This window comes from Mizuhopecten yessoensis, unplaced genomic scaffold, assembly GCF_002113885.1.
Source record: "Mizuhopecten yessoensis strain PY_sf001 unplaced genomic scaffold, ASM211388v2 scaffold2119, whole genome shotgun sequence".
Classification (NCBI taxonomy): domain Eukaryota; kingdom Metazoa; phylum Mollusca; class Bivalvia; order Pectinida; family Pectinidae; genus Mizuhopecten; species Mizuhopecten yessoensis.
The window spans coordinates 46717-74484 of NW_018404387.1; the positions used below are offsets into that span (position 1 = coordinate 46717).

Here is a 27768-nt window from a genome sequence, read left to right on the forward strand (position 1 = left end):
AAAAAATTGTTTTGTACATATTCTGAAAACACTTTACCATATTTACATTCTATATTGGTGTAGAGTTTCTCTTCCAAATAACCTAACACAAGTGTTGCATAGGTAGGTGCCATTTTTGTACCCATGGCCGTTCCCTTTATTTGTTGGTAGTGATTGCCATCAAAATAAAAGACATTTCTTTTCAAAATAACTTCTAAGGATTTGATAATAAATTCATGAGCAAAACGATTATCAATCTTATCTGGATGTTTCTTAAGCCAATACGTAATAGCTTCAATTCCTAAATCATGTGGAATATTTGTATATAAGCTGACGACGTCAAAAATTACAAGTTTAGAATTGGGAGGAACAGATTTTGGCAAATGTTTAAGAAAATCAAAATCGTCTTTTATAAAACTCCTCACTGAAGAACAAAGTGGCTTCAAAATTAAGTCAACAAAATGACTAAGCCGTTTGGTAACACTGTTAGGTCCGCCTACTATTGGTCGAAATGTCAAATCATCTGGATTTTCAATAATCACATACTCACTTTTCTGTTGTTTAATAGCTTCAGCTATGATAGTACTTTTGTGTATTTTAGGCAAACCATAAAAGTAGCTTGTTTTATAACCATCAGATGTTAAATATTTCACCTCTTTATCATAAATACCTTTCTTGTACTTCATGACTAAATCATTGATAAGCTAATAGGTAACATCATCAGCACTTGATTCAATAGATGTATAAAATTCTTCTTTCTCTAACATGTCCACCATTTTCTTACAATAGTAACTACTGTTCATTACAATAACAGCTCCTCCCTTGTCTGCTTCCTTAATAACTATGGTTTTATCTTTTTGTAAAGAATTCAAGGCAGTTCTTTGTTTAAATGATAAATTACTTTTAACTTTCTTTTGACAACCAGAATCAACAGGGCAATTTTTCAAACTTTCTATAGTATCTTCCAACATTTTATCTTTGCTTTTTGGGGGATTCCAACGAGATTTGTTCCAAACTAGTGACCCGTCGTTAAAATTGCTAATCTTATTATTGTCATCATCATCATCATCCTCATCATCATTTTCTTTATGGAATCTTTCACTAAGACGGAGTCGTCTACAGAATGCTAATAGATCTGCCTTAAGTTCTTTGCCATCATGAGTATTTGGTGTTGGACAAAATTTCAGACCTTTAGATAACAAGTGTACTTCATCATCAGTAAATTTTCTACTAGAAAGATTTATTACTTTTGGTAACTTACTTTGATCAGTATTGTTATTTACACCTTTATCTACACTGCCGTCGTTTTCTCTTCCTGACTGTGTACATTTGTTTTTGTCCCTCCGCCTTTGTTTCCTAATTTTGATTGTCCTAAAAAATGCTTGTTTACCGATTTCCCAATGTAGGTAGTTCCTTGCAACTTAACTGGGCTGGATTCTTTTACACCCGAACTGTTCTTTCCGGAGTGTTTAGCTTTACGCGCATACTTGGTTCTAGTTCCCATTTTAGGCGTATTTGGTTTCTGTACTACAGCTGGTGTCTTGATCACCTCAGAATATATATATATATATACATTGGAATCCATTAACATCACCACCTGTATGTACGGGATCCTGCTTAAAGAGACTCGGACCCAGTTATATCAGCACAGGTAACATGGTGTTTAGTACGTCCACTTGGACTGACCACTGGTCAGTGACTTACCGGATAATTGATGGTTTTCTGCTGACACCACTTGAGAAGTGCGTTTCTCTTGGAGCCACCCATCTGTTTTGACAGCATGCTCAGTGGGTCCTTGGAGCTGCCTTCCTTCCTGTCACCACTCTCAACCAGACTACACACAGGAAACAAAGGCATGTCACACATAATTAATAACATCACTGCAAATTGATAATGACTTCAATCAATTCACTACTTATTTATAGTGAATTTTCACTTTGATTCGGGAGTAGACGCATTCACAAACTGAAATATTCCGTGAATACCTATATATAGCTATTCCACACAATATAACTTTTATATTTATACCGTGTAGATAGCATTTTTCACAAATTCAATTTCATTATGTTATCCACAAATTCAACCTTTATGCAAAGTTTGTAAAATGAAATACATGTGATATAGCGTCCTATCTAGCTAGAGAAATCTCCAACCCGAGGGTTGATGGTTTTTTTATTGTCTAACCTGAGGCTCTGCCGAGGGTTAGACAACCAAATTAATTACCCCTCGGGTTGGAGATTTCTCTGTCACACCCTCAATGTAGGGGATGATTATTTTTCTCCCATCCTATTATTTCAGTCATAACTCCACCGACAGTAGTGTAAACAAAAACACATGTGCGGTATGAATATCGTCATTCACTTTTGATGCCGTCACAATTACTGGTGACGTATTTTAATGACGTCACAATTGAACATGTGCTAATCCGCACAAGGCTATCTCCCCCAAGGGGGTGACAAGCTGATCTTTCCCGGCTAAAACGGGAGACAAACCTGTGAAGGGTGGGAGAAAAGCCACTCTAAAGTGTTTTACAGTGAATAGATATACAATCAGAATTAACATTTACATTAGATAATACATTAATCAATACTCATCAGGCACTAATTACAAGTCCTATACCACCTGGCTAATATCTCCCTGTGTGTATACATGCCTGTGTGTGTGCTAGAGATGTATTGTGTTCTGTTTGTAGTGGGACTGTGCTACCAAGGGCATCTTTTATAGAACCACCTCACTTGAATGCTACAGCAGATACCGTAACATCCACCCCAGACCATTTTATATTCCACCTGGGTTGTTGGAAGTGGGGGCATGAGAAAAACACTTTCTCTGAATATTCCATACATACGACTATTTTCGAGGATTAACCCCTGTAGTATTAACCACGCGGCCAATCAGCCCAAACAATCATGGAGTGCAAAATAACTTAACTGTATAGCTTCCAAAGAATTATTCCTCAACTTTAAAATATAAGTAGATCACAATGAATGATAAAAAAGACAGAAAAACCAAACCGAGGGTAATATTTTTCAGATCAAACAGAACTGTTAAATTTCAAAACCTTATTCCCAAGGTTTCAGATTTCTTTGTCTACATCATACAGGAGTGATTGATTATTATTTATCTACCACACCTCCTTGTTTAATATCATGACTCTATGCCTTTCAGTTCTTCAGAAGTTGTTTGAAATTTATGCCAGATTTGACCCCTGTGACCTTGAAAGTAGGATGAGGTCATTTTTATTTGCAAAGTGTTTTGGGTGCATCACAAAAGTCTACCAGCAAAATATTTGTTTATTTTCAAAGTATTTTTCACATTACAATAACATTTAAATTTTGTTTCTTTTTTCCCCAAATAAATTTAAATTAGATCAAACATATAAACAATCGGCAAAATGTAGGTCTAGGAAATAACAATAAGCCTTTTCCATTTTTTCCACTCATTCTGGAGGTTAATGAGATATATTTCGTCTTTACTATTTGCAATATATTTTTGAATACTGTAATGTTCTTTAATTGAACTTTTAATTCCTTGTATAGATAAAGGCACTTTAAGACATCTTGCCTTGTTTGTTTATTATAATCAAATGGAATAATCAATGCATCTTATAAGAACTCAAAATTTTGTAAAAGATTTTGTACTTTGTCACATTCCCATAATACATGCTCTATTGTCTCTATTTCTAGTTTACACAGTTCACAGTAAGGGCTATCTACTATTCCTGCCTTAAACAAATATGCATTAGCTGTCAAAATGTGCTGATTAATTCTGTACTGAAACCACTGTAATTTAGTATTTTTCGTAATTTTAAATGGCATTTTATATTTATTTTTTCCAAACTTCATCATCAAATTGAAATATATCATCCCATTTTTTTTTACCTGTTGAAATAGTATCATTTTTACAAAATAAGCTATACAAATCTCTTATCCCCTTTTTGTTCTTCAAAAACATTTCTATATTAATTGGTAACAAGAGGCCCAGATGGCCTGTATCGCTCACCTGAATATGTTTAAAATAATTGGTATGAATGATCCATCCAGTACTTGAGATATAGTGAGAACAAACTTCAAACAGAGCCCCACCCCTATGCAACTTAGGGGGGGGGGGGGGGGGGGATGTCATACCCATCAATTATACAAAATTGAGTCCCCTTGGGCCATTGATGCTCCAGACTAAATAAGGATAAAATCCCATAATCCCGATGGTCGAAGTAGGGTTTTAAAGGTTTTACCTCAATTTTTCCAACTGACCCCCGCCCTTCTGCCCCCTGGGAAACCACACCCACTGCTTATACAAAATTGTTTCCCCTTCACCCAAGGCTGCTTCATATGAAATTTGGACAAAATCCTGTCATTTCTACAGAAGAAGAAGGATTTTGAAGAATTTGCTATGTTTCCCCTATTGGGCCCCTCCCTTCTGCCCACAGGGTTGGGCCACCCTCGCTGTTTATACAAAATTGAGTCCCTTTTGCCTAAGGATGTTCCAGACTAAATTAGGAAAATATCCCTTAATCCCTATGGTAGATGTGGGATTATAAAGGTTTTACCTATATTTCCCCTATTGGGCCCTGCCCCTCAGCCCCCAGGGGGCCAGGCCCACTGTTTATACAAAAGTGGTTCCCCTTTACCCAAGGATGCTCCACACCAAATATGGACCGATTCCTACAGAAGAAGGATTTTAAAAAATAATCTGCTATGTTTCCCCTATTTGGCCCCGCCTCTCAGGCCCCTGGGGGGCCAGACCCACGGTTTATACAAAATTGGTTCCCCTTTACCTAAGGATGCTTCAGACCAAATATTGACAAAATCCTGTCATTCTTACAGAAGGAGAAGGATTTTAAAGAACTTGCTATATTTCCCCTATTGGGCCCCGCCCCTCAGCCCCCAGGGGGGCCAGGCCCACTGTTTATACAAAATTGGTTCCCCTTTACCCAAGGATGCTCCACACCAAATATGGACCAAATTCTTTCATTCCTACAGAAGAAGGATTTTAAAGAATAATTTGCTATGTTTCCCCTATTGGGCCCCGCCCCTCAGGCCCCTCGGGAGGCCACACCCACGGTTTATACAAAATTGGTTCCCCTTCACCCAAGGATGGTTCAGACCAAATATGGACCAAATCCTTTCATTCCTACAGAAGAAGAAGGATTTTAAAGAATAATTTGCTATGTTTCCCCTATTGGGCCCGGCCCCTCAGGCCCCTCGGGAGGCCACACCCACGGTTTATACAAAATTGGTTCCCCTTCACCCAAGGATGGTTCAGACCAAATATGGACCAAATCCTTTCATTCCTACAGAAGAAGAAGGATTTTAAAGAATAATTTGCTATGTTTCCCCTATTGGGCCCGCCCCTCAGGCCCCTGAGGGGCCAGACCCATGGTTTATACAAAATTGGTTCCCCTTGTCCCAAGGATGCTTCAGACCAAATATGGAACAGATCCTTTCATTCCTACAGAAGAAGAAGGATATTAAAGAATTTGCTATATTTCCCCTATTGGGCCCCGCCCCTCAGCCCCCAGGGGGGCCAGACCCACCATTTATACACAATTTGTTCCCCTTCCCCCAAGGATGCTTCTGACCAAATTTGGTCAAAATCTGCTCAGTCGTTCATGACTAGTAGCGTTTTAAAAGAAAAGTTGACGGACGACGGACGCTGCGGTATGGCATAAGCTCACCATGGTCCTTTGGACCAGGTGAGCTAAAAATGGATAGTTAACCTCTACATTTGAAATATATATCTTGTTGTATAATATACTTTCTAATGGCAGTAATTAGACCCTGGTATCGTAAAAAGTTTGTATTTATATCATAAATCTGTTTGAATTCTTGAAATGCGTAAAAAGCATAGGTATTTCTGTCTCTGATTAGATCATCAATTACAATTATTCCTTTATCCCTATAAATATTATGATTATATGCCTTTCGGTTCTTCAGGAAAAGTCGTTTGAAGTGTTTTGTCATATTTGTACCCTGTGACCTTGATAGTAGGGCAGTTTTTTTCATGCTCATACATTGTCGGGCTCAAACCCAAGAGTCTACCAGCCAAATAATATGATTCTATGCCTTTGGTTATTCAGAAGAAGTCATTTGAAGTTTTTGACATATTCGACCCTGTGACTTTGAAAGTAAGAAGAGGTCATTTTCATTTGCATACTCTTTCAGGCTCCATCCCAAGAAGCTACCAGCCAAATATCTAGATTCTATACTTTTCAGTTTTTCAGAAGAATTTGTTTGAAGTGTTAGACATATTTGACCCCTGTGACTTTGAAAGTAGGTAGAGGTCATTTTCATTTTCATTTGCATAGTCTTTCAGGCTCCATCCAAAGAAGCTACCAGCCAACTATTTAGATTCTATTTTTAAGTTCTTCAGAAGAAGTTATTTGAAGCTTTTGACACATTTGACCCCTGTCACCTAGAAAGAAGGTCAAGGTAATTTTTAAACTTTGTCTGGTTCTTACCAAGGACACTTTCAGCCAAATATCATGACTCTAGGCCTTTTCATTCTTCAGAAGAAGTCATTTAAATGAAAAGATGACAGCCGCTGGACACAGTGCCATGGCATAAGCTCACTAGTGCTTTGGGAAGGTGACCTGAAAACAGTACAACAGATGTAAAAGAGATTTAAAAAGGTGATGACTCACCCGACGGTACTGCTGCGTCGTATGCTGGCTGACGGTCTGTTGGAGAGTATGGAAGAGATGGTTGGAGATGTATCAGTTTTGCTGGTAGGGGGCGCTGACTTTGGCCCAGTCTCTAACGGCGAACGGGGACTATCGAAGGAGAGCATGCCAACTGAAAGACGTATAGGTGAAGGTTTCTCTGTCTTTTTGAGAGCAGATCGGAGTGTGACATCTGGAGAACTAGTATTAAACAATGGAGAGCCTTCAACATTTGGGGAGGAAGGAGACTTGACAAGATCCTGAAATTCACGGATTCCTGACAAAGATCCATCTGCAGTATCAGAATTTCTACGTGAACTACAAGTGCTGGAATGAAGAGATGAACAGCCACTCTTCACCTGTTCCTCAATGGAGCGGATCAAACTTTTTACAGATTGTGTGGCGTTTTTGTCCTGGCGTTTGTCCCGTAGATGTAGCAGTTCACGGTCCACAGTGCACAGAACTTTGCCTTTTAGTTCTGCATTTGACATGATAGACTTTGGCGTACTACTCTTTTCATCCAGAGATTTCTGAGATTTCAGACAATCATTCTCTTCACGTAGCTTGTCATTTTCACTTTGCAGACTTACAACTTGCTCTGAGAGTGTAGCGTTGTCCTGTTGTATTTTGTCGCGGTCCTCCTGAGTCTCAGCACGGAAGTCATTTGCGACTAGAACTGCCACCTGCAGGTCCTTCTGAAACTGATGCCACTCCTCAGACTTCTCATCCATTTTTTCCCGGAGCTCACGTACCTCAGTGTCCACCTTCACCTTCTCTTGTAAAAGAGTGTCAATCTGTTTACGTAAACCTTGAAGTTCAACCGTGAGGCACTTCTTGTTTTCACGCAACTGGTCTGCATCATGTTCCTCCTCACTCATGCGTTGCCGTAGCGATTCAATTTCCATCTTGTTGTCCTCCCGTTCCTTGTCCAGACGTTCTATCTTATATTCAAAGTCATGAACCTGTGTTCGCCCATTGTTCTTGGTGACCTTGAGCTCCTCCTCACGAGACCTGAGTGTCTCACGTAGATTTTCAACTTCATTTTGACTGTGGAGCAGTGTTTCCATTGTGTTTGCACATTTGTCCTCTAGCTTGTCCTTCTCCTGGAGGGCATTGTGCAGCAACTCTTCCAGGTCTGAACGCTTAGAGGCAGCACAATACTGATCAAGCTCCTGCACCCGGGTCTTCTCATTCTCCAACAGCGTCTTATAATGGGAAATCTCAATTCTGTTATTGGCCATTTGTTCTTTGAGTTCAGAATTATTCCGTGCATATGTGTCACGCTCTGCTTTTAAACTGGATGCAGTGTCCTCCAATAGTAAAGATTTGTCGCGTGTCGCATCCACAGCATCTTGGGACTCACGTAGGTCATGCTCGCAGTTGTGAAGTGCATTTGCGTACTCATTCTGTTTGCATATCATCTCCTCTCTCTCAACCTGGCCAGCCTTCAGTAACTCCAGTAGTTGTAGTTCCCTGGTGGTCGTGTCCGGTAGGGTACCACTGATCAACAGACTCTTCAACTGTTCAATCTGTATGCGACAGTGTTGAAGTTTTTCTGTCTGCGTACATAGAGACTCCAGCAGAATGTTCCTCTCGTTAAACAGCCGTTCATTTTCATCAGTGAGTTCATTAACACTGTGCTGAAGATCGCCAAGCTCTTGCAGGGTGGCCTGCAGCTCCTCATTAGTGCTGTAGTGACTCTCTTCCATTTGCTGTATTCGCTCGGTCAGCCCCGCCACACTAACTTCACTGAGAGCATCACTGCTCTTATTACTACCTTTTTCCCAATTTGCACTTATTTCAAAGGAACACAATGATGGGTGCTCAGGTACTTGGCTACAAATGTCATTTAGTGACAGACCTGGCTCCGAGGTCACTGATCGGTCAGCTGTGTCATATTTACCCGTGTTACACTGACCATCTGTCGAAAGACTGTCACAACTTATACTCTTGGGAACGCTCCCTTCCACAGATTTACATCCCTTATTTGCCTGTAACCGTGACAACTTCTCTGTGTCCGTGATCTGTTCCACCGGATGCCCCAAGTCCTTCAGCTGATCCATGTACAACTTATTTTCAGATCTCAGAAACTGAATTTCGTCCTTTAAATCATGAGAAGGAATTTGTTCTTTTAAGTTTTTAGTTTCGTATTTGAACTTCTCTATTTCTGCTTTCCTGTTTTCTGCCACTTGAACTAACTCCGAGATTCTAGCCTCCAGCAATTTTTTGTCCTTCTCAAAATTGGCAAGAAGCTCTGCATTATAAGCCATGACATCGGCGGGAGCAGAAGTCCGTTTGCGCGCCTGCTTGTCCTTACTCACATTCTGTTGACTATGAGCACGTTTCATCGCCTGCATCCTACTAGTGTAGGTTTTGTGGGTGGTGGCCCCTCCTGTGCCCCCACTATTCCCACTTTTGTCTATATGTTGGGTGCTGGAAGCCTTGCGTATAGGGGCCACAATTAATGCCTTTACAGGCTTTGGTTTGAGAAAGCCTTCTTTGTCTTTCTGCTGAAAGTTTTCCTTGTTGCTTTGTTTGCCGGAGTTATCTGCCTTTGGAAGACCTAGGCTAGATTTTGGTCTGTGATCAATGTAGGTAGAAAGCTTTTTCTTCTGGTGTAAAGACAGGTTTTCATAGCTCTTACTCAGGTAGGGCTTTCCCAATGGAGAGCCCACAGACTTGCCCTGCAGAGGAGCCTTCTGTTTTGATGACAGACTCATATGGTCTGATTTGGATTCTTTGAAGCCACGATTAGTCTTAACAGGTGTGACTTTCATCGGCGTGGACGTCTTCTTCACTTTGCCATCGGCCTGCATGGTGACTTTGTGCACTTGTCAGGGAACCTGTCAACATACAAACAACAGTGGTCAGGGAGCCTGTCAACATACAAACAACAGTGGTCAGAGAACCTGTCAACATACAAACAAAAGTGGTCAGAGAACCTGTCAACATACAAACAGTGGTCTGGGAACCCGTCAACATACAAACAACAGTGGTCAGGGAACCTGTCAACATACAAACAGTGGTCAGGGAACCCATCAACATACAAACAGTGGTCAGGGAACCCGTCAACATACAAACAGTGGTCACGCAACCCATCAACATACAAACAAAAGTGGTCAGGGAACCTGTCAACATACAAACAAAATTGGTCAGGGAACCTGTCAACATGCAAACAAAAGTGGTCAGGGAACCTGTCAACATACAAACAAAAGTGGTCAGGGAACCTGTCAACATACAAACAGTGGTCAGGGACCCCATCAACATACAAACAGTGGTCAGGGAACCCATCAACATACAAACAGTGGTCAGGGAACCCGTCAATATACAAACAGTGGTCAGGGAACCCATCAACAGACAAACAGTGGTCAGGGAACCCATCAACATACAAACACAAGTGGTCAGAGAACCCATCAACATACAAACAAAAGTGGCCAGGGAACCCATCAACATACAAACAAAAGTGGTCAGAGAACCCATCAACATACAAACAAAAGTGGTCAAAGTATAATGCCAATACATCTGCCCGACAAATACCACAGACTTAACATACAGAACATATCATCTCTTTTGCAAAGGGATGCTCTATATATTGATAACATCAATCTGGACATTATGGCAATTTTTAAACAAAATGACAATGTGTTAGAAACGTGTACTAGTCTGATATATCAAACATTGTATATCAATATAAAGTCCCTACACTACTAATATAAATTTGTTTATAAGTACATTGATCCAACATCAAACATTTTATTTATTCATACCAACTGTGAGAAATAGAATCAGAAAATGTCTGTAAAACATACCCCTCATAAATGATATAAATAGCCAACTGAAGTAATGGGGCAAACTTAAAGTCCATCCTCAGTCAGTTAAGTGTAAACAAAGGTCACAGTGACCTACATTTGATATATTTGTGTAGAGTAAGATGTATCCACAAGTGAAGTTCTATGTTGGTTGGACCTCTAGCATCAGTTATGAAGCTAGACCCAAAGTATAATATTTTGACATGAGAAGAGCACCAGGTATAAATAAATGACAGGCGGGGTACCACAGTACCTTAGTATTTTGACTATATACAATACTCCTTCTGCAGCAAAAACATTAAGATCTGTTTGTCCCATGCCCAAGTTGAATTTTGTAGTATATCATTCTGAAAGACTGCAGGTCACTATTTGCTAGTATTAGCAGATACTGTTCAGCAGTTTTCAACTGTCTGAAAAGAAATAGCGTTGATGGCTGAACAGATACAGCATCATCTGTCTGATCAGAGACAGACAGCATCATCTGTCTGAACAGAGATAGACAGCATCATCTGTCTGAACAGAGACAGACAGCGTCATCTGTCTAACAGAGACAGACAGCATCATCTGTCTGAACAGAGACAGTCAGCATCATCTGTCTGAACAGAGACAGAAAGCGTCAGCTGTTTAACAGAGACAGACAGCATCATCTGTCTAAACAGAGAAAGACAGCATCATCTGTCTGAACAGAGACAAACAGCATCATCTGTCTGAACAGAGACAAACAGCATCATCTGTCTGAACAGAGACAGAAAGCGTCATCTGTCTGAACAGAGACAGAAAGCATCATCTGTCTGAACAGAGACAAACAGCGTCATCTGTCTGAACAGAGACAGAAAGCGTCAGCTGTTTAACAGAGACAGACAGCATCATCTGTCTGAACAGAGAAAGACAGCGTCAGCTGTCTGAACAGAGACAGACAGCATCATCTCTCTGAACAGAGACAGACAGCATCAGCTGTCTAACAGAGACAGACAGCATCATCTGTCTGAACAGAGACAGAAAGCATCAGCTGTCTAACAGAGACAGACAGCATCATCTGTCTGAACAGAGACAGAAAGCATCAGCTGTCTGAACAGAGACAGACAGCGTCAGCTGTCTAACAGAGACAGACAGCATCATCTGTCTGAACAGAGACAGACAGCATCAGCTGTCTGACAGAGACAGACAGCTTCATCTGTCTGAACAGAGACAGACAGCTTCATCTGTCTGAACAGAGACAGACAGCGTCATCTGTCTGAACAGAGACAGAAAGCGTCAGCTGTCTGAACAGAGTAATGACAGCATCATATGTCTGAACAGAGACAAACAGCGTCATCTGTCTGAACAGAGACAGAAAGCGTCAGCTGTCTAACAGAGACAGACAGCATCATCTGTCTGAACAGAGACAGACAGCGTCATCTGTCTGAACAGAGACAGAAAGTGTCAGCTGTCTAACAGAGACAGAAAGCATCATCTGTCTGAACAGAGACAGACAGCATCATCTGTCTGAACAGAGACAGACAGCGTCAGCTGTCTAACTGAGACAGACAGCATCATCTGTCTGAACAGAGACAGACAGCATCATCTGTCTGAACAGAGACAGACAGCGTCAGCTGTCTAACAGAGACAGACAGCATCATCTGTCTGAACAGAGACAGACAGCATCATCTGTCTGAACAGAGACAGACAGCGTCATCTGTCTGAACAGAGACAGACAGCGTCATCTGTCTGAACAGAGACAGAAAGCGTCATCTGTCTGAACAGAGACAGAAAGCGTCAGCTGTCTGAACAGAGACAGAGAGCATCATCTGTCTGAACAGAGACAGAAAGCGTCAGCTGTCTAACAGAGACAGACAGCATCATCTGTCTAAACAGAGAAAGACAGCATCATCTGTCTGAACAGAGACAGAAAGCATCAGCTGTCTTACAGAGACAGACAGCGTCATCTGTCTGAACAGAGACAGACAGCGTCATCTGTCTGAACAGAGACAGAAAGCGTCATCTGTCTGAACAGAGACAGAAAGCGTCAGCTGTCTGAACAGAGTAATGACAGCATCATATGTCTGAACAGAGACAAACAGCGTCATCTGTCTGAACAGAGACAGAAAGCGTCAGCTGTCTAACAGAGACAGACAGCATCATCTGTCTGAACAGAGACAGACAGCGTCATCTGCCTGAACAGAGACAGAAAGTGTCAGCTGTCTAACAGAGACAGAAAGCATCATCTGTCTGAACAGAGACAGAAAGCATCATCTGTCTGAACAGAGACAGCGTTCATGGCTGAAGTTGTCTTACTTAAAGAAACTAGAACACTGACAGGTCAGTAAGGGCCCCGTCTTGTGGCAATTATATCCCCCATAATCATCAAGAAGCAATCTGCCCATATAACTGAGCTTGACGTTTGACATTTGGACTTCAAAAAGAATCACAAGGAAGCAAAGTATACATTTTACATGTACTATGATGTGATGTGTTTCCTTCCACCTCCATATTTGCTGGGCTAACAGAAATGTAATTACTGGTGCAATACTCATTTGTTAGCTTCAATTTGTTTTATTTCACCTTATATACCTCCTCCATCAAGAGCCAGGGTCAAAGTCAGAGATCCACTTTGTCTTTGACCTTTGGACCCAAATGACCTTGACCATTAACCCAGTGACCCTGATCTTTGTTCAGTTGACTTATTCTTTAATTTCGACCAACTTTGCTTCTTAATAATATAACAAAATACGGGGCCCTAATTATGGAATCTAGCTGTAACGAAAAAATATCTGGAATTTTGTGACAGCGTTGAAGTATTGGCGTGACATTTTAAAAATCCCTGAGGGAACCTTCATTTGAGCAAACAGTATCATTATTATGTAGAATATGTATATACTGTACATATTTATTTCTCCCACAACTACTATGGTGTCCTATATATACTCATTATATAAACCTGTTAGAAGTTGGTAAACACTAGTGGATGTGATTGATTAATTGTTCAATCATGATGCTCTGCTCCTCCATATTCCAATAAGACATTCTGATTCATTGAAATTATTTTCCTGATTGGAAACAGAAATATGCAGTTCAAATAAAAACATGGTTTTCTAAATACCACAGGAACGGTATGGAAGAAAGAGTTCCCTAAACTCATGGGGACTGGTTATCATGTTCATCTCACTCTAATGAGTTAATTTTTGAATTATAAAAAGACTCTTTGTAAACCTCTTGTTTTTATGTAATTTGAAAATAACTTAGGTAAGGAGGTAAGATAGGTATGATAACTAACTAGCACTTATTGGGAACCTCTATATATGACTTTTTATTTTTCTAGATCAAAGTTTTTCTGATCATGTTGTTAGATTATTTTTTTCTACCAGAAAGTTTTCTGATCAAAAATTGTTCATACTTGTATAATATTTTGTTTTTGTTTTGTTTTTTCCTAAAGAAATAAGCTTCTTTTGTGATAAATCAGATAAAACAGCAGTTTTCTATGAACTTTCAACAGGAAATGTTGATGTAAAGAAACCCTTTCAATTACACATTAACTTTAACATTTTGTTAGGTAGTTAATTTGAGCTTGAGTAAGTTGATTTGTTCATCTTTCTGTTGTACTTATCAAATATATATTTATAATCAGTGCAATCAAGAAAATCATAAAATTAAATATATACACAGCAAATATTCTGTGTTACTATGACATACAATGTATATCAGTTAGATTACCTGCTTGGGACCCGACATTTTACAGCGTTGAACACTGCCATTGTATGACATATCCACCATGCAAAAACATCCACAGCATTTCCTAAACTGCTTCAACCAATCTATCTTACTACATTCCATATTTCCTACACACTGACCAGCTGTCGACCAGTCCTCCCAGGAAGTGGTCATCTGTCCTATTATTACCTAGCCCCTCCAGGGCTCACAACTTGAACAAAAGGCGTATGAATACCCTCACTTAACTAATAAATCCTTGCTCTAAGGCAATCATACCAGTAACTATTACCAGGTAAGGATAATAGACAGTGCTATCATATACTTACCAGGATTGTCCTTGAACACCAAGATTAATTACAAATGAGGTATTCAAATTCCCAGTCCTTTACACAAATTACCCTGTTACATAACTGTGATCCTGACAGAACTTATATGTAACTATATATAACATACAAATCAAAACAGATTGGAAGGGATTAGGTCGAAGTGGACAACACAATGTAGCCCTCAAACTACATCAAATTAATCAATGTAAATATAAATATTTCAGCTGTTATCTTACTTCAGCACTTTTCACATCGGAAATTAATCAATGCACTTGTTATGATCAATATGCACTAAACTCTGAGTGCATTAAACTGTGTACTTTTACTGTAAAGGTAACCATGTTAGTCCACTAATATTTCAGTGTTTTAAGGTACGCTTAGCACACTACTCTTCCCTTGAGTCAATGTACTTTGGAAAACATGTGCTATAATTACCCTGTAACTAATTAATAAATGCTTCACAGATAACCAGAAAAGCACTGAAATAAGACTATGCTAAAATTATTACTCTACATTTCTAGTGCCTTAAATATCGCCTCAGTCCTTGTATTTTGTTTGGTATAACATCCTTGATTTAGTGTGTGTACATGTTATGGTGAAGGTACTATATATCCGTAAGTAATTATTTGTGCATGTTATGGTGAAGGTACTATATATCCGTAAGTAATTATTTGTGTATGTTATGGTGAAGGTACCGTGTATCCTTAAGTCATCATTTGAGCATGTTAGGTAAAGGTACTATGACTGACAGAGAAATAGTGTGACATATTATCTCAATTTATCTCAGAAGTAATAATTAGTTTTAGCTGCACAAGTGTAGGCTAATCAGTACTAGCTGAGCTGTATAGGGGGTCATGCTGTGTGATCAGCTCCCTCTGGCTGAAGGGCAAATGGTCAGTAGTGGGATACCCCCACTGGGACCATTAAAATGATAATCTGAACCTCAGCCGATCTAGTGTAGATTTGATTTGTTATTGTTTAACAAGTTCAACATACTACAAGTAGTTTTGATTCTGTATATGTTTTACTAACCAAGCACACTGTTGTAATTCAGGTGGATGTCTTTTTGTACACATTAATTGTGTATACTGGAGCCAGAAATATAGATAAGACTAATGTCTCCTTAATCATGACGGGTAAAAAACACAGGCAAACAGGCATCAGACAAGTTTTACATAGACTGCCAGGTAACCAGGTAAATACAGGTATTAACATAAAACACAGGTAGAACACCGGTAAATATTGGTGTTAAGAGACTGACAGACAGACACCTATGGGTCAACATTATGTGTTGATCAAGCCAACGTATCTGTCTACGACCTTCAACATACATTAAAATGCCTAACATGTACACGTAGTCCTGATCAGTATTCTCACCACATGTACACGTAGTCCTGATCAGTATTCTCACCACATGTACACGTAGTCCTGATCAGTATTCTCACCACATGTACACGTAGTCCTGATCAGTATTCTCACCACATGTACACGTAGTCCTGATCAGTATTCTCACCACATGTACACGTAGTCCTGATCAGTATTCTCACCACATGTACACGTAGTCCTGATCAGTATTCTCACCACATGTACACGTAGTCCTGATCAGTATTCTCACCACATGTACACGTAGTCCTGATCAGTATTCTCACCACATGTACACGTAGTCCTGATCAGTATTCTCACCACATGTACACGTAGTCCTGATCAGTATTCTCACCACATGTACACGTAGTCCTGATCAGTATTCTCACCACATGTACACGTAGTCCTGATCAGTATTCTCACCACATGTACACGTAGTCCTGATCAGTATTCTCACCACATGTACACGTAGTCCTGATCAGTATTCTCACCACATGTACACGTAGTCCTGATCAGTATTCTCACCACATGTACACGTAGTCCTGATCAGTATTCTCACCACATGTACACGTAGTCCTGATCAGTATTCTCACCACATGTACACGTAGTCCTGATCAGTATTCTCACCACATGTACACGTAGTCCTGATCAGTATTCTCACCACATGTACACGTAGTCCTGATCAGTATTCTCACCACATGTACACGTAGTCCTGATCAGTATTCTCACCACATGTACACGTAGTCCTGATCAGTATTCTCACCACATGTACACGTAGTCCTGATCAGTATTCTCACCACATGTACACGTAGTCCTGATCAGTATTCTCACCACATGTACACGTAGTCCTGATCAGTATTCTCACCACATGTACACGTAGTCCTGATCAGTATTCTCACCACATGTACACGTAGTCCTGATCAGTATTCTCACCACATGTACACGTAGTCCTGATCAGTATTCTCACCACATGTACACGTAGTCCTGATCAGTATTCTCACCACATGTACACGTAGTCCTGATCAGTATTCTCACCACATGTACACGTAGTCCTGATCAGTATTCTCACCACATGTACACGTAGTCCTGATCAGTATTCTCACCACATGTACACGTAGTCCTGATCAGTATTCTCACCACATGTACACGTAGTCCTGATCAGTATTCTCACCACATGTACACGTAGTCCTGATCAGTATTCTCACCACATGTACACGTAGTCCTGATCAGTATTCTCACCACATGTACACGTAGTCCTGATCAGTATTCTCACCACATGTACACGTAGTCCTGATCAGTATTCTCACCACATGTACACGTAGTCCTGATCAGTATTCTCACCACATGTACACGTAGTCCTGATCAGTATTCTCACCACATGTACACGTAGTCCTGATCAGTATTCTCACCACATGTACACGTAGTCCTGATCAGTATTCTCACCACATGTACACGTAGTCCTGATCAGTATTCTCACCACATGTACACGTAGTCCTGATCAGTATTCTCACCACATGTACACGTAGTCCTGATTAGTATTCTCACCACATGTAGACATATCAGTATTCTCACCACATGTACATGTAGTCCTGATCAGTATTCTCACCACATGTACACGTAGTCCTGATCAGTATTCTCACCACATGTACACATAGTCCTGATTAGTATTCTCACCACATGTAGACATATCAGTATTCTCACCACATGTACATGTAGTCCTGATCAGTATTCTCACCACATGTACACGTAGTCCTGATCAGTATTCTCACCACATGTGCATGCACTGAAAACAATATTATCTTGAAACAGTGTCCATCTTTTAATTAGGTGCCTCTTGTATCACCCACATAAATACGATCACCTTTCCCTTTCTTCTTGTTTAATATACCTCCCCCAATGTTTCCAAAACCCTTCACAATGCCAACATTTTGCTGAGCAATGCTGACGAACTGGTGTCATTGTAACATGGCTTTAATGTAATACATTAATTAGTTACTATTGACCAACATGTAACACATACACCTGATGACTATTCTACACTATACACAGCTGTTAAATATCAAATAACTACACTGAAAACCAGTCCAAGTAATAATTCAAATTAACCTATATGCATATTAACCAAATATTTATAATTCTGTTAACTTATTAGATTTAAAGGCAGTAAGAGTTTTTTTCTGATCAAAACTAAATCCTCAACATTAATACAGTCAAAGCAATGCACAGGTATTTCTTTATAGACAGGTTTCCATTGCGTGGGGCCTGAGCTTGAGTCCCACACAGATAATAGTGACCTTATTTACATTACCTGCCTTGTTGTGTCTTTTACCTTTTTTCTAAACAGTTCATTGATATGCCTCCGGCAATATGTTGCCGAACCCCTCTATAATGACAACTTCAGCTGGACGATGTTAAATGATTATGGCAGCATGTTGAGCATTTAATGGAATTCTTTAATTGATGAATGTCAGATTTAACCATTGAAGAAAGTATAACAGCTATTTATCGACTACTGAATGATATCGGGGCATCAAGGTATCATGTTTCCCTTCCAAAAGGGTAATGTATATAATGTCACAATACACAGTTAATACTACTTTTTTCTTAATATCATGATTCATTGTCCATTTCTAAGTTTCTAATTTTATCACATCTAAATCAGTTTCAGCTTACAATAACAGTAACTTAACTTGTGAAGGACCAGCTAACGATCCACACGCTGGTTAGTTGTAACCCAGTAGACCACACGCTGGTTAGTTGTAACCCAGTAAGACCATGTGCTGGTTAGTTGTAACCCAGTAGACCACACGCTGGTTAGTTGTAACTCAGTAGACCACACGCTGATTATAGTTGTAACCCAGTAGACCACACGCTGGTTATAGTTGTAACCCAATAGACCACACACTGGTTAGTTGTAACCCAATAGACCACACGCTGGTTAGTTGTAACCCAATAGACCACACGCTGGTTAGTTGTAACCCAGTAGACCACACGCTGGTTAGTTGTAACCCAGTAGACCAATCAGTTGTTGAAGATATGTCTTCTTTTCACATAAAACAGTTTTTCTGTTAATATCACATTTCACTTTGTATCACACTATCCGTTGATAAATTATCATGACATTAAGAGTAATGTATGTTATAATCAACAGGAGTATATTAAGTGTTAGTAGTAGATTAAAATCAACTACGGTACCTGTATCATCGACCTCACCTTCCACAAGTGTCCACTGTTATTCAATAACACTTGTGATTAACTTGCTGCACCAAGAAATCATATACAAGATTAAAAGCCTGATTCATTCCACAAATAAAACCCCACGTGAATTAATAGAAATATGAAACAAGATTTTTTTTTATAAATTTTATAGAAGTTGATCTGTAGCCAGATTCCGCCATTTTCTTGGGTGGTTCAAAGTAAATCTACCAATGATAAGACTCAGTGGTGCAGCCATTATGATCCCTGTCCAAATTCACTATCTTTTGATCACACACTGTAGCCAAAACTTAAATATCATCACTTTATCAGTAAACTACAAAGAACTACATAGACTATTGAGGCAAGTAACAAATTATGATCAAATTGAGCATTAAGTTCATGCATACAAAAATATACCTGAATCACAATTTAAGTCATATTGTGATGAAAAACTACACAAACATCATGATTTCTTCAAAAATAAAAAGTGTTTTTTTCTCTGGCAACCATATACTTAATTGCATTTAAACTGGTATAAGACTCTATGAGTCTGAGATGAGCATTTATTGTATAATTGTATAATATATAACATCACCCGAGTTCCCACTATAGTACTACTTAAGTTCTTGTATTACAGATCCTCCTCCAATCACCATACAATTACCTAATTCCTGGCTATAAGCAACTGACTTCTGACTTCCAATACACAACCCCACCTACAAGTAATAGGTTATTTATCAAAGCCAATCCTCCCCCAGGTACCACCACTTCCAACTTTGGAATCATAAATTACTGTTTACCTTTTAAATGTGTCGCTAACTCCTGTGTACCTTTTAAATGTGTCGTTAACTCCTTTTTACCTTTCAGATGTGTCGTTATCTCCTGTGTACCGTTCAGATGTGTCGTTATCTCCTGTGTACCTTTCAGATGTGTCGTTAACTCCTGGGTACCTTTTAAATGTGTCGTTAACTCCTGTTTACCTTTCAGATGGGTCGTTATCTCCTGTGTACCTTTCAGATGTGGCGTTATCTCCTGTGTACCTTTTAAATGTGTAGTTAACTCCTGTTTACCTTTCAGATGTGTCGTTATCTCCTGTGTTCCTTTCAGATGTGTCGTTAACTCCTGTGTACCTTTTAGATGTGTCGTTAACTCCTGTGTACCTTTTAGATGTGTCGTTAACTCCTGTGTACCTTTTAGATGTGTCGTTAACTCCTGTGTACCTTTTAGATGTGTCGTTAACTCCTGTGTACCTTTTAAATGTGTCGTTATCTCCTGTGTACCTTTTAAATGTGTCGTTAACTCCTGTTTACCTTTCAGATGTGTCGTTATCTCCTGTGTACCTTTCAGATGTGTCGTTATCTCCTGTGTACCTTTCAGATGTGTCGTTATCTCCTGTGTACCGTTCAGATGTGTCGTTATCTCCTGTGTACCGTTCAGATGTGTCGTTATCTCCTGTGTACCTTTCAGATGTGTCGTTAACTCCTGTGTACCTTTTAAATGTGTCGTTATCTCCTGTACACCTTTTAAATGTGTCGTTAACTCCTGTGCACCTTTAAATGTGTTGTTAACTCCTGTTTACCTTTCAGATGTGTCGTTATCTCCTGTGTACCTTTTAAATGTGTAGTTAACTCCTGTGTACCTTTTAAATGTGTCGTTAACTCCTGTGCACCTTTAAATGTGTCGTTAACTCCTGTGTACCTTTAAATGTGTCGTTAACTCCTGTGCACCTTTAAATGTGTCGTTAACTCCTGTTTACCTTTTAAATGTGTCGTTAACTCCTGTGTACCTTTTAAATGTGTCTGTCCTTAATTAATTAACCAAGTTCTATTTACCAAGAACAATTCATACAACTTAGTATGAAACTCTTTTTAAAATGGAGGTGAAAGACATAGTTATTAAGATAGCATGAAACCTTACACAAAATAAGTCATGCTATATCAACTCGAAATTAGTTTTTTCAAGTGTGATACCCCTAAATATAAATGCCTGTAATATACAGGGAAGGTTAAAGTGGTGTGTCTAGTCAAGCAAAAACTGTGTCTGTTATATAACTTGTGTAAAGGTATTATATACAAAGTTAATAACCTACCTACCACTTACTTTCCTGGGCCAGAAGTGGGAACATAGCAAATGTTGCTGGGTTTTTTTGGAAGGGGGTTAGGACACAGTATTCTACACTGCAACAAAGTCAATGGACGGTGTCTGAATGACATGGTTGGCAAACCACGTTAAACTATTCCACCTGGGATTTTTTCATACTCTATCAACAGTGTCCAGGGTCTATTTCAACTGTATATGGCAATTTTTTTAACACTTAATTTTACAATAGTCACACAGAAGTCTTTTCTACTGCTGAAGCTTCCAGTTGCTATTGAAAAAGAGAAAATTTGCAGATTTTTCTTGTGTTTTTTTCCATAAGGACACCAAGATTCATGTACCATAAAGAATCCTATAATACAAAATGTTCAGCTCTATCAATTCTCAATAGTGACTGTGAAACACCATCAAACCATATGATCCACTGATACAGAGCCCAGGAAAACCACCCACTACATCTACATATGGGCAGATTTGTCGAGTGGTTAACACTCCGGCCTTCCAAGCAGGCGGTCGGGGTTCGATCCCCGAAGTCGCCGTACGCATGGAATATTAGAGAAAGTGTTTTTCTCCTGCCCACACAACTCCAACAACCCAGGTGGAGTATAAAATGGTCTGGGGTGGGTGTTGCGGTATCTGTGCTGTAGCATTCAAGTGAGGTGGCACTATAAATGATACCGTTGGAAGCACGGTCCCAATACAAACAGAACACAATACATCTCCAGCACACACACAGACATACACACATATGGAGATATTAGCTAGGTGGCATAGGACTAGTAGTTAGTGCCTGATAAGGCAGCTCCTGCGAATTCCTCAATATTGATTGATTAATATATATATGCTAATTGTATTGACTGTATAAAATTGTATATCTATATACTGTAAAGCGCTTTAGAGTGGCTTATGTTAGCTAGATAGGGCGCTGTATCAAATGTTGTATATTATTATATACCATACAACTGGTGTACAATGTGTCAAGGGCAATTACACAAACAAAATTGTAAGCAAGGCCTCACACACATCTACTGTAAATATTTGTAGAATTTGACCTCATTTTCAAACCGATGAGGTGGATTTATATACTTTTTGTAGCCTGTCCATCAATCTCATTAGGGTAAATATGGGCAGGGGAGAAAACCAGTTTTTTTGCCATTCCATGCATACATTTTCCATAACTTTTTAATATTTTGAAACAACAATATTTGTTAATTCATGGTTGTATTGTTTCGTATCGGAAACAGTCAAACATTTTATCTGCCGCTCCCTGTCTTAGGATATTGTTGTTTGAAATGTTTCACATATTTGACTGCTGTGCCCTTGAAAGTAGGTCAAGGTCAGTTTAATGAGGAAACTATATCGCACTCCATCCCAGGTACCTACTGGCCAAATATCATGACCCTAGGTCCTACAGTTCTTCAGAAGAAGTCGTTCAAAAGAAAAAGTTAACGGCCTGACGCCGGACTACTGCATAAGCTCATATGGCCCTTTGGGCCAGGTGAGCTAAAAATAGGTGTGACTGTTTTCCCTGAAAAAAAAGACTGCATAGAAATCACAGGAAGCCAGAAACTACTTTCCCATGCAGAGAAATTTTACTCTGAAACATCTCCATGAAAAGAAACCCACCCAGCATGCTATCATGAATTCACACAAATGAATGTAAATGGTGCTCTTTTCTTTTCTTCTTCTTGAACAACTAAATAATATACTGGCTTTCAATACTTCCATTGCTATTAGATTGTTGTATATGACTTTAGGAAGTATTGGGTTTTCTATGTACACACATAGAAATATCCATACCGTGTCAATGCCAACATGTACACACAGTCACAATATGAAAACAAGCATTTGGTAAATTGCAATTTCACTTTTTGAAAGTGTTCTCTGCCCTTTTTATCTTGTGCTGGCATCACAGAACTTTACAATCAGGAAACACATAAGCTACAGTTGTATAATATCAATTTTGAATACGTAACTATAACCCTATAGCATGTGTTATGTGTTCCAATATATGCATCGGATGTGAAATTGTGACTAAATTAGTAAATATTTAACGACTGTCTGAACTTTGTCGAGTTCTCATATCATGCTGGTATAAAATCTGGACGGTGCACCACTCCATGGGTAAATACGTCTTGGTAAAGATGTCTGGGCAAAAATGTCAGGTTGAATATGTTTGGGTAAATGGTTCTTGGTAAATGTGTCTTGCTAAAGATGTCTAGGTAAATGTGTCTTGCTAAAGATGTCTAGGTAAATGTGTCTTGCTAAAGATGTCTGGGTAAAATGTCTGGGTAAATATGTCTCGGTTAAGATGTCTGGGTAAAAATGTCAGGTTGAATATGTCTGGGTAAATGGTTCTTGGTAAATGGGTCTTGCTAATTAAAGATGTCTAGGTAAATGTGTCTTGCTAAAGATGTCTAGGTAAATGTGTCTTGCTAAAGATGTCTGGGTAAAAACTTCTGGGTAAAAATATCTGGGTAAAGTTGTGTGGGTAAAAATATCTAGGTAAAAATATCTGGGTAAAGATTTCTGGGTAAAAATATCTGGGTAAAGATGTCTGGGTAAAGAAGATTTTTGAGGTTGGCATGGAAGGTCTGCTGATCAGGAAAGCAAACTTCCTTCAGTAAATTCAAATGTACACTTAGTATTGATCGTCTATGATAACTTACCGCTAACTTCCATTTCCAGTTTCTGTAAAATTGTAACTGATATATATTAAACTGCCAAAGGACATAATTCCAGTGAAGACAAAGGTATCGTTTACCCTGTTGAACCACAGTGTTTATAACACTACAATGATCACCTATACCAGGAAGATTGGCTGACAGTGATCTGTAGTAGGAAAGTTTACACAATATCACAGCACCTTATCTAGATACAGGTGGTACTACACAGTTGTTGTGGTGCTAAGTAAGCCAACATGGACAGGTATACACGGCAATCTAAATCGGCAATCTAAATCGGCAAGGGAAAATGTCTGGTCTTCTCCAGCTAAAACCGATTCTGACTGAAACAGTTGTCACAAGTATGTAATTCATTCACCATCAACAGTTGGATTGAAATAATGCCAGTATTTCCCAGCTTCACAGGTATATGTATTAGAAAGTTCCCAGTACTTCCCAGCTACATAATGATATCACAGGTAGATATTAGACAGTTCCTGGTATGTTTCTGTCTTAACACAGGTAGATATTTAAAAGTAATAGAACAGGTAGATCTATATAAAATGTCCCAGTATTTCTGGACTATAACAAGTTCAATCTATTCTGGCTAGGGAGGGACTTCTAAGAATTAGTATCCCTTAGGTATTCTCCAGGTATCACAAGTAGAGATCAAAGTATCCATCAGATGTAATGTCCAGGCATAACAGGCAGAGATATAAACGTCCCAGGTAAATCCTAGCCACAACAGGAACAGAATTTATGATGAAATACACATCCCCAGTATGTCCCAGCTTACACATGTCGAATTGAATTAACAGCAAGCTAAGGTAACCATTGCTCAACGATGTCTCTGGTATTACCCTGTCTATAACACATAGGGACTATTCTTCATCATAGCTCAAAATGCCTCTGGTATTGACCCGTCTATAACACATAGGGACTATTCTTCATCATAGCTCAAGATGTCTCTGGTATTGCCCCGTCTATAACACATAGGGACTATTCTTCATCATAGCTCAAGATGTCTTTGGTATTGGTTGGTCTTGAAACTGGTAGTGAGATGTTGTAATAAGTCATAAACATCCAGATAGACAGTGTCCCACCACAATAACAGCCAGGTAACACAGACATTGATCCTTACCCACTTAGTGTGGATATTTGTATAGGCAGACGTGTAGCATTCCATTCAAACAGTAATGCACAGACAATAACAATGGCAGAAATATGATTTTCCATCAGAGTAGATATTGACAATGGGATGTCTTCCTGGTCTTGCGTGTAAGCCAGCTGACCCAAATACCTAGTACCTACAGACTATATAAACCGGTTATGAAATTAAAACAAATGTTGTAGCTAGTTGAATGTTCTGTAAGTGAAGTTAAACAGATAAGATCAATATCTGAATGGAGATAAAAAATATATGCTATCTGGTTCACTGTGTTCTCAGTTACCAGACTTCCAGGGGTACCAGCCTGTGTCCAAAGGGATGGGGACAGGGGATGGGGTACCAGCCTGTGTCTAAAGGGATGGGGACAGGGGGCGGGGTACCAGCCTATGTCCAAACGGATGGGGACAGGGGGCGGGGTACCAGCCTGTGTCCAAAGGGATGGGGACAGGGGGCGGGGTACCAGCCGGTGTCCAAAGGGATGGGGACAGGGGGCGGGGTACCAGCCGGTGTCTAAAGGGATGGGGACAGGGGGCGGGGTACCAGCCTATGTCCAAACGGATGGGGACAGGGGGCGGGGTACCAGCCTGTGTCCAAAGGGATGGGGACATAGTACAAGCCTGTGTCCAAAGGGATGGGGACAGGGGGCGGGGTACCAGCCTGTGTCCAAAGGGATGGGGACAGGGTACAAGCATGTGTCCAAAAAGATGGGGACAGGGGGCGGGGACTCAGCCTGTGTCCAAAGGGATGGGGACAAGGGGCGGGGGACTCAGCCTGTGTCCAAAGGGATTGGGACAGGGGGCGGGGGACTCAGCCTGTGTCCAAAGGGATGGGGACAGGGGGCGGGGGACTCGGCCTTATCACAGAAAGCTATGTGTCTCATTCCCAGCAGTAATGGTTTTAATGTGAATTGTGTCGATATATGTCTGGTACTTTTCCAAAATCATGCTTATTGTATGTGATATTTGAGTACTTGAGATATAGCTAGATATAGCTAGAACAAACTTCAAACAGAGCCCCACCCCTATGCCCCTAGGGGGGTCATACCCACCAATTATACAAAATTAAGACCCCTTGGTCCAAGGATGCTCCAGACTAAATATGGAAAAAATCCCTTAATCTCGATAATCGAAGAAGGATTTAAAAAGTTTTACCTCTATTTTTCCTATTGGCCCCCGCCCTTCTGCCCCCTGGGAGACCACACCCACTGCATATACAAAATTAAGTCCCCTTGGCCCAAGGATGCTCCAGACTAAATTAGGATAAAATCCCTAAATCCTTATGGTAAAAGAAGGATTTTAAAGGTTTTACCTCTATTTCCCCTATTGGGCCCCGCCTCTCTGCCTCCAGGGGATTAGACACACCGTTTATACAAAATTGGTTCCCCTTCACCCATTGATGCTTCATACCAAATTTGGACAAAATCCTGTCTTTCGTACAGAAGAAGAAGGTATTTGAAGAATTTGCTATGTTTCCCCTTTTGGGCCCCTCCCTTCTATCCCCAGGTGGGCCAAACTCGGTGTTTATATGAAATTGAGTCCCTTTTGTCCAAGGATGCTCCAGACTAAATTAGGATAAAATCCCTCAATCCATATGGTAGAAGAAGGATTATAAAGGTTTTCTTCTATTTCCCCTATTAGGCCCCGTCCCTCAGGTCCCAGGGGGGCCACACCACCGTTTATACAAAATTGAGTCCCCTTTACCCAAGGATGCTCCACACCAAATATGGACCAAATCCTTTCATTCCTACAGAAGAAGAAGGATTTTAAAGAATAATTTGCTATGTTTCCCCTATTGGGCCGGCCCCTCAGGCCCCTGAGGGGCCAGACCCATGGTTTATACAAAATTGGTTCCCCTTCACCCAAGGATGGTTCAGACCAAATATGGAACAGATCCTTTCATTCCTACAGAAGGAGAAGGATATTAAAGAAATTTGCTATATTTCCCCTATTGGGCCCCGCCCCTCAGCCCCCAGGGGGGACAGACCCACCGTTTATACAAAATTGGTTCCCCTTTACCCCAGGATGCTCCACACCAAATATGGAACAAATCCTTGCATTCTGACAGAAGAAGAAGGATTTTAAAGAATAATTTGCTATGTTTCCCCTATTGGGCCCCACCTCTCAGGCCCCTGGTGGGCCAGACCCATGGTTTATACAAAATTGGTTCCCCTTCACCCAAGGATGCTTCAGACCAAATATGGAACAAATCCTTGCATTCCTACAGAAGAAGGATTTTAAAGAATTTGCTATATTTCCCCTATTGGGCCCCGCCCTCCAGCCCCCAGGGGGGCCACACCCACCATTTATACAAAATTGAGTCCCCTTGGCCCAAGGATGCTCCAGACTAAATTAGGATAAAATCCTTTAATCCCTATGGTAGAAGAAGGATTTTCAAGGTTTTACCTCTGTTTCCCCTATAGGGAAGGGGGCCACACCCACCGTTTATACAAAATTGAGTCCCCTTGGCCTAAGGATACTCTAGACCAAATTTAGTCAAAATCTACTTGGCCGTTCAGGACTAGTAGCGTTTCAAAGGAAAAGTTGACGGACGGATGGACGATGGACGCTACGGTATGGCACAAGCTCACCATGGTCTTTCGGACCAGGTGAGCTAAAAAGGACGATAAATCACTGCCAAGGAGCATAAGAAGTGTACCAAGGAGAGGGATATCTTCGCCGCAAGGATAAGATTTGAATCTTAGATTAGGGCTGGGAATGATATTGGGGGCAGGGGGAGGGGGAGGGGGCTTGTCTGTGTGTTTGGAAAGGGAATTTACCTCAAATGTCAAGGGGTAAGACAAGAGTCAGTAGCTCAAAGG

The 27768-nt window shown here is 40.2% G+C and overlaps 1 protein-coding gene across 3 annotated transcripts in view; it reads right to left on the reverse strand.

The window, feature by feature from the left end:
* The window catches only part of LOC110445219 (cytospin-A-like), a 46174-nt gene that overhangs the window by 9658 nt on the left and 8748 nt on the right, over positions 1-27768 (reverse strand). Inside the window, exons 1-3 of one of the 3 annotated variants that reach the window (XM_021489721.1) lie at positions 23789-24990; positions 6623-9483; positions 1684-1813 (exon numbers count right to left, since the gene is read on the reverse strand). In XM_021489721.1, the coding sequence (XP_021345396.1) occupies positions 1684-1813; positions 6623-9456 (2964 nt within the window). In that variant the 5' untranslated portion in view covers positions 9457-9483; positions 23789-24990. Of the gene's footprint in view, positions 1-1683; positions 1814-6622; positions 9484-14139; positions 14233-23788; positions 24991-27768 lie in introns of those variants that run through there. The other 2 variants (XM_021489722.1, XM_021489720.1) reach the window with 2 other exon arrangements.